We start from the raw sequence: 8246 nt of genomic DNA, 5'->3' as shown, positions 1-8246 counted from the left end.
CAGATACAATTTTCCCTCTGAATAGTTCATAGAAATCATGCATTCATTTACTGATTGAACGACATCAAAATTCGGGGCCAATATAGCTCTTTGCTGGAAATATGTTGCATAACTGCCCAAACAACGGATATGTGCTCTCAACAATTGTTGCAATAGGATCATTGTAATCTTTCAGCAAAAGTTCGTTAGGAATATATATTGTTGCATAACCATCATTTTCTTCTCCAATTTTTCCATCCCCTAAATTAGCAATCCAATCCGATTTTTTTTTTTCATTTCAGCATATTCTTGATCAGTACCCAGATTCCGCAATCTCATGTTTTTCGTCAATCTCAAAGATTTGCAATGTCTCCAAAGGTACGATGAATTAATAGTGGCAAAAACAATATCCTGTCTACTACCTTTTGGAATAACATGCAATATTTGTCGAAAATCACCGCCGAAAATAACTGTTTTTCCTCCAAAAGAAGGCTTGAAGGATTGACGAATCTCATTATATCTTTCATACTTTTATCCAGAGCTTCAAAACAAAACTTGTGCGTTGAAGCCTCATCCCAAATGATAAGTTTCGATTTTACTATAAGTTCTGCAAGAGGACTTCCTTGCTTGATATTGGATGTTGATTCCTCGGTAGGATTAAATGGAATTGAAAAGCGAGAATGAGCGGTTCTTCCACCAAGGAGCAGAAGAGATGCTATACCACTTGATGTCACGTTCAAAAAAATTTCTCCATTTGATCTCAAGCATGCAGACATAGTTTTCCAAATAAATGTTTTTCCAGTACCTCCATATCTATATACAAAGAAAATCCCTTCCGTATTCGAATCAACAGCAGTCATAATCATATTATATACTTAGCGTTGTTGATCGTTCAAATTATTTAGGAGATTGCGATGTTTTCTGAACAAAGCTCTTCTATCAAACATCATTTCATCATGTATTAGGCTATTTGGCGAAGATTGAAAATATTGATCACTTGGAAATGGCATTGATTGAAATCAACGTAAACTCTTTCCATAACTTCGCAATAGTTTCTCAATTTCCACCAATGCCTGACTTTTAATTTGATCCTCATCCAATTCAAATTCTACAAAAGAAATTAAATTAAAATATATAAATTCATATAGCTTGCAAAAATTTAATAAATCATAAAACTACAATAATATATTGGTGCATACCTTGATGCTGTAGCAAGTTATGTTGTTTGTATAAAATATCATCTGATAAATATGTGCAACATGACTTCAAAATTACTTCAGGTTGACTGATACTGTCCGATGACAATAGAGTAGCAAATAAGTCTCTCAAGAATTGTGCTGAAGCCCAATGACTTGCCTCAATGATGCCATCAATATACTCCTTGTCATCATTCAACAGCCCTAATGCATAGCAAGCATCAAGAATGAATGGTATTGAACATCGTTGACAATAGATATATCATCAAAGCACATGGCATCACGAATTACATTGAGTAAACATCTTAAATAATACATATCATCACAACCCGGAGGAACATAAAAAATACATCCAATTGAAAGTCTTTGTTTTCTAGGAACAAATTCTCGTGTATCTCTTTCCAAACAAACTTCATTGAAAATTCATCATATATTAATTCTCTTGCCTCTGGATATTTCTTATTAGCTTCCATCCATGCAAGAAACATGCTTTGATTAACAGTAGGTCGTTCAAGAACAATATTGATTTCATCCATATCAGAAAAAATAATATTTTGTTCATTGGAAGATGAAAGCTCAAACGCTCAACATGTGGGTCTCTGTATTGAATCTCAAATCCAAAAATTCTCCACACCGCCTCACACGGAGAAATGTATCTGCAGTCGTAGTGCATATTGACTTCATCAACAATTTTTCCAAAATTCTCATTATCTGTGCTTTGATAAAATGATGCAGTCACACGATCATGTCCTTTATTTGTATACTTGAACAAATATTTGATCGCTCGAGATTGATTACACCATTCGACATTAATATGAGCTCTGTACCAAATCAACAAATAATGATTATGAGGAATAACAAGCTTGTTATCTAGATTAACACAATTCTATAGAATTGTTCGTGCATTATCTCTGCGCCTATAGACTGGGTATCCATCCTCATCAATTGATGTCACTTCAACAAACTTTTTTTGGAAAAATCTTTGTGCAACGACCATTAGACATGCATGGGGATTTCTTTTTTGCCTCTCCACATGGACCATGCATCATGAGATCAAGTACTGCACTGTAATAAACTTGATCATCTTTTTCGTCAGGTATTTCAGTAGAAATGATACCATTGATTGCCTTTGATGTTGGATATTTGTCTTCTTTACAAAGGAAAAGCTAAATGTGGGCGTGCGGTAATCCTCGCTTTTGAAATTCCACGGTATATATAACTGCAACAATTTAAGATGAATAATTAGTTATATTTAGTAAAATATTTAAAATTTCCAATATTCATAATAATAAAAAATAATATATAGTTGCCGAAACTTAAAATTTTTACTTGCCTTAACATTTCTAAAAATTTTATTTTTTCGGAGATCTTTAATCAAGGCATCTAACTTTATTTTGGTTTTCAGGCTTCAACCCACGTTCCTCGAGAAATCTAACAATTTCTGGCCATTTTGGGTTGCATGTAAATGTTATAAAAAAATCTAGATAACAGGCCCACTTTCATATAGTCGTCGCATCTTGATAGTTCTGAATCATACATATTGCCCCTCCAGTAAATGTATAAGGCAATATAATACGTTTTCCTTGAGTGGATGGATTTGTTTCACCGCGCAGAAGTGCATCATGAAGAACTTTGTACATCTCAAATCTCCACTGTTTTTTATTCATCCGGATATATGTCAGCCTTGAAGATTCAACCATTGTGTATGCATCAACAACAAATTGCTGAAAAAGCCTTCTTGAAGATAAAATATTTGAAGATTCGCAATCCCTATCTTGAAGTCGATATGCAAAAAATTCTCTTATACTCACTTTTTTTCTCCCTACAGAACTTGATTTAGATTCTGAGAATGAGATATCTTCTCTATAACCATCCTCACCATAGGGAAAAATTAGTGGATATTGGAGAGCAAGATATGCAGGATTTAGTTCATTGATACGTTTAAGTTTTCCCGTTTGTGTTTCGACTAAAATATCTCTATCACCTGGAGACTCGTCGAAATCTTCCACAATCAATGCTGCAACTTCAGAAGCAGAAGGAAGATTAATATATCTTCTTCCCACCAAATCTTCTACCCATCAGATTTAATTTAACATCAGATTGTCTTTCAATTCTTCCGTCATTCTTTCTTTGGTCATCCTAAAAGACTTGACCAAAACATTGTTTTCATTAACATGACCTTCAAATCTGAAATTATCTGGAGATGAAGATTATTTGTCTCGCTATTTTGTCTGAAAAATATATTGATGAGGCTTAATTTAATTTTGTTTTTATGAACTAATTCATAAATATTAAAAAGTAATATAAATATAGATTCTAGATATACCTGACAGCAGAAATCCGATTTGAAATTTCATTTTCTGTGTCGTAAATGTATAGCTAAGAAAACTTGGGGGATACACACTTGACATGGAAGTAAGCTTCCGATTATATGATAATTTTGACCATGAAGTTTAAAACTGGAGGAGAGCCGCCTTGAATTAAGACTTAAATATATCCTTCATCCCATCGACGTGAAGCAAAACATGTTATCGGATGTTTTCACAAAAGTGTTTGCTATTGTCGCTTGTTCCATACAATAAATCATGCAATATTTGAGGTGGTTTCTTCAAAAATGGAAGTTGTATTTTTCCTTGGTTGCAACATAAAGAGTACTTAGGACTCCGATATTATTTGGACACAACCTCTCTTCATACCAGAATATCGCACCACAAAACTCATATTTGTACGATGTATCACCTATATCCCAATAATCTACGAATGCAGTGTAGGAATCAAATATATATTCGTAAAAGAAAAAAAATTATATTTGAAAAACAAAACGAAAAAAAATTTAAAAAATTCCTTTATAAATAGATAAAAACATAAAAATATAATCTTACTGATTGATGACAATGAAATATTTTTTAATTGATTATGGCGATGTCGTCGATTCTCCAAAATGCTTGTTAAGTTTATATGTATTGGAGCAGATATGTCAGCTGCAAAAAATAGTATAATTATTGGTATAACAAAATAAATATGCATAAAATTTAACTCATGCAATGCTAAATTAATTACTATGCTAAATTTTATAGATATTTAATTAGCAAAAAATTAATTACTATGCTAAATTATATAGAATTTCATAATGTGTGACATGACTCTCGATGGAATCAAAGATATCATATCATTCGTGATATCACATAAAGGAGATCTTGATGTTGTAAAAACCATCTTCTTAACATGATCATCTAAACTACATCGAAATCCAAATTTTATGTTCACAATAAAACAAAATAAATTTGTCAGAATAATTGTTGTGAAGTTTATTCTTCAAAAAAAAAAAAACAACTAAAATAATACATCCATTTTGTGTTTATCAATACCGACTAAACTTATCAACTTGTTTTTAATAAATCTTAATTTATAAAATTCAAATAAATTATTTTTCAAAGTGTGTATCAATAATTTGAGGCAACGCCTTACTTTATAAATTTCAAATATAGTAGAATTATTTGATGTGTCAACTTAATTTATGAATTTTTTGGGTCAAATGGGTCACCATGATCCCTACCCTACCTGAAATTTTTTTCCAAGACATATTTATAGTCTAACCTGAACCTGAAACCCCAATATGACCTCAAATTTTTCCTTTGGATTATGATTGTGTTCGTTTTTTACAACTCTTAACATAATTTATGATTATATGAATTAAAATAAAATTTAAGGCCCAACCCAAGTTGAATTTAACACAAATTTCATATAAATGAAAACCCAATATAACATTTAATATTTTCACATATGCATATTGTGTGTTTAGGCCCAAAGAAATAGTTTAACCTAATTATTGGAATATATAAACAATACATGTCGGCTAAAGTTTTCATTTTTCAGTTCACTTCTCTCCACTTTTCATTTTCCTGTATCTCACAATACAAACTCACAAGTTTGTTTGAAGTTTGTAAATTTTTATGGTTTCTGTGCTCTTGAGAATCAACATTTTTTGACAACATGATTAGTAGTTGGATCGATTTCGAAGGTTCTCAAGAGACATGTTGCACACATTTTTCAGATCGGAATTTCAATAGCTATCCGAATAGCTATGTTATACATTTTTCATTTAGAAAGCTTTATTTAAAGCTATTCCACACTTCAGATCTGAAAAATCAAATGATTTCTTTTATGTTGTTAGATCGATTTCGGTTTTATTTTGAATTTTGACTTTCTGTTTTATTTATTTAAATTTTCATTTGAGGAAATAATAAAAACATGGATATAAAAATTATTGTTCGGATATACTGAAAATGAAATTTATATTGATGATTAACACTTGTTCTACATTTTTTCAGGAAGATGTTTATGATATTTTACTATAGATCTATGAAGGATGTTTTATTTTTTTTCCGGGTAGATGTACGAAGGAGAAATATTTCTCATTTAGTTTTTTTAAATCTTTTGGATTAAAAACACTCTTATCAATCAAATACTTGGTTTTATTTTAATTTTTAATTTATTTTTCTACCTATTCTAAGATCTTCCCTAGAGAAAGATCACATATTTTTTCAGTTTTACTTCGACTTTTTGTGTTTATGTTTTGTTTCTTTAAATTTTCATTGAGTAAATGATAAATTTGTGGATGTCCAAATTCTTCTCGGATAATCTTATGAGAAAATTTTTCTCTAAATTTTTAAGGTCTTTATATATACAATAAGCATTTTTATGTATTTTAGCACATATCTATGAAAGAGAAATATTTATTTGGAGGTTTTTTCACATTTTCTTTTTACCTATTTTACAGATCACCCTTTGAGAAAGATCACTAAATCTATTCACTCGGAATGCTATTTATATTCTAAATAGACATTTGTTTATTCTCTTGTACAAAAGATAAAATTTTCTCTAAAAGCAGCAAAGAAAACAAAAAAATAACAATGAAAGAAATGAGAATCTTCATCTCCCAAAAGTCACATAATACGATGTCTTGCTGCTAGAAAAAACGGAGACGCAAATAGACTAAGATTATCTAAGGCCTTTCCCACTAAATCTACTCCAGTCTATGTTTTGCAAGAAATTGAGCTAGTTCACTTATGTTATCCCTTTATACACAAGTCTCATGAAATTTACCCGTATGCTTTATGTTTGAAAGCAGTTTGCTCAAAGGAATCTTTTATTTGCTGCTTGTGCTCTCGCAAATCTTTATCAATCTTTGCGATGAAACAAAATTCCCTTGGCTCGTGAGGAGTTTGAAGTCTTATTTCCTCATTCAAACATAATAGCATATTTAGCCGACATTTTGTAAAGTTTTTTATTCAGATTCATACATATTCAATCTTGTCGACAAAGAAGTTAATAGGTGGGGCCAAAGTTGGCAAATTTGAATTTCATACTTTGAGAAGAAGAAAAAAAAGTGATGTAGGAAATTTCGTGGGAATATGAATACGCTTTTTTAACGCGTATTCACATTGACAGAGGTTCTATAAATAGAGCTTCCCCATTCATTCTGAAATCATCCATTCTTCGAGTTTTCTCCCATCTTATTAGTTTTATAATATTTGTGAGGTGTGTGTTCTCTTGTATTAAGAGAGTGTGTTCTCTTTGGAAGCATAGTGAGCGAGTTGTACACCACAAAATATTATAGTGGAATTCTTTTCATCTTGCCCGTGGTTTTTACCCTAATAATTTTTAGAGGTTTTCCACGTAAATCTCGGTGTCCAGTTTCTTCTTTATTTTCGAGTTTTATTATCTTAAATTTCGCACGTGGGACAAACAAGTGGTATCAAAGCCTTGGTTTAAAATTTCTTAAAATTCTGAGTATGCTCTGTGGTTGCAGCCTATACAGATCTTCCACCTCAAAAAAGAATTTTTGAGATTTTTTATTTAATGCGGGATTATTTTTTCCAGTCTACTAAAATTGTTGTAGACATAATGGCGGGAAGGTACGAGATAGTAAAGTTCAACGGAAGTAATTTTATGTTGTGGAAAATAAAGATACAAGCAGGTTTAAGAAAGGAAAATTGTTTGGCGGCTATTGAAGATAGGCTGATGGAGATTACGGATGATGGAAAGTGAAATGATAATGTTGTTGCCAATTTACACTTGGCTATAGCAGACGAAGTTTTGTCAAGTATCTCTGAGATAAAAACAACAAAAGTTATCCGGGATACTCTGACAAAGATATACGAGGTCAAGTCGTTACACAACATGATTTTCCTAAAGAGAAGGCTTTATACTCTTCGGATGGCGGAATCTTCATCAATGTCCGACCATATCAACACACTAAATACTCTATTTGCCCAACTCACTTCCATGGGGTATAAAATAAGGGAAAATGAACGTGCAGAGTTTCTATTTCAAAGTCTACCAGATTCATATTATCAACATAGCATCAACATTACCAACAATATTATTATGGGCTTTCTAAGATTCGACGATGTATTAACCACGGTTCTCGGAGAAGAAAGCCGACGCAAGAATAAGGAAGATAGGTTGGTAACTTCAAAGCGGGCAGAGGCTTTGCCGATGATAAGAGGAAGATTTATGGACCGTGACTCCAGTGGGAGCTATCAAAGTTAAGAAGTAAGAAGCAAAATATTTATTGCTTTAAATGTGGCGGTAAAGGGGACTTCGAGAAAGAGTGTACGAGTATCGATAAAAGTTCTCGAGGAAACGTGGCCAGTACTTCAGGCAGTGGTGAAATATTATTCAGCGAAGCAACAACTGTTGCAGAAGGCAAACACAAATTTTGTGACACATGGATTATGGATTCAGGAGCGACGTGGCACATAACGTCTCGAAGAGAATGGTTTGATCATTATGAACCAGTCTCAGGAGGATTTGTATTTATGGGAAATGATTATGCCTTAGAAATCGCTGGAGTTGGTACTATCAAAATTAAAATATTTGATGGCACCGTTCGCACCATACAGGAGGTACGACATGTGAAGGGACTGACGAAATTTTTTTTGTCCTTGGGGCAATTGGATGACATCGGGTGCAAAACTCGTATCGAGAATGTGATCATGAAAATTGTGAAGGGTGTGCTTGTGGTTATGAAGGCAGAAAAAGTTGCTGTAAATCTGTTTGTACTTT

General features: G+C 32.3%; 1 protein-coding gene across 1 annotated transcript; it reads right to left on the bottom strand.

Annotated features, from left to right (window-relative positions):
- Positions 1-64: 64 nt before the first annotated feature.
- Positions 65-839, bottom strand: LOC140824055 (uncharacterized). The gene is made up of 2 exons (XM_073185657.1): positions 509-839; positions 65-240 (listed from the first exon to the last, which is right to left on the bottom strand). Exons 1-2 carry the CDS (start codon positions 837-839, stop codon positions 65-67), a joined length of 507 nt encoding a protein of 168 aa, XP_073041758.1.
- Positions 840-8246: the final 7407 nt, after the last annotated feature.

This window comes from Primulina eburnea, chromosome 2, assembly GCF_022965805.1.
Source record: "Primulina eburnea isolate SZY01 chromosome 2, ASM2296580v1, whole genome shotgun sequence".
NCBI classification, from domain to species: Eukaryota; Viridiplantae; Streptophyta; class Magnoliopsida; order Lamiales; family Gesneriaceae; genus Primulina; species Primulina eburnea.
The sequence above is the reverse complement of the archived record's forward strand: the minus strand, read 5'-3'. Positions and strand labels throughout refer to the sequence as shown.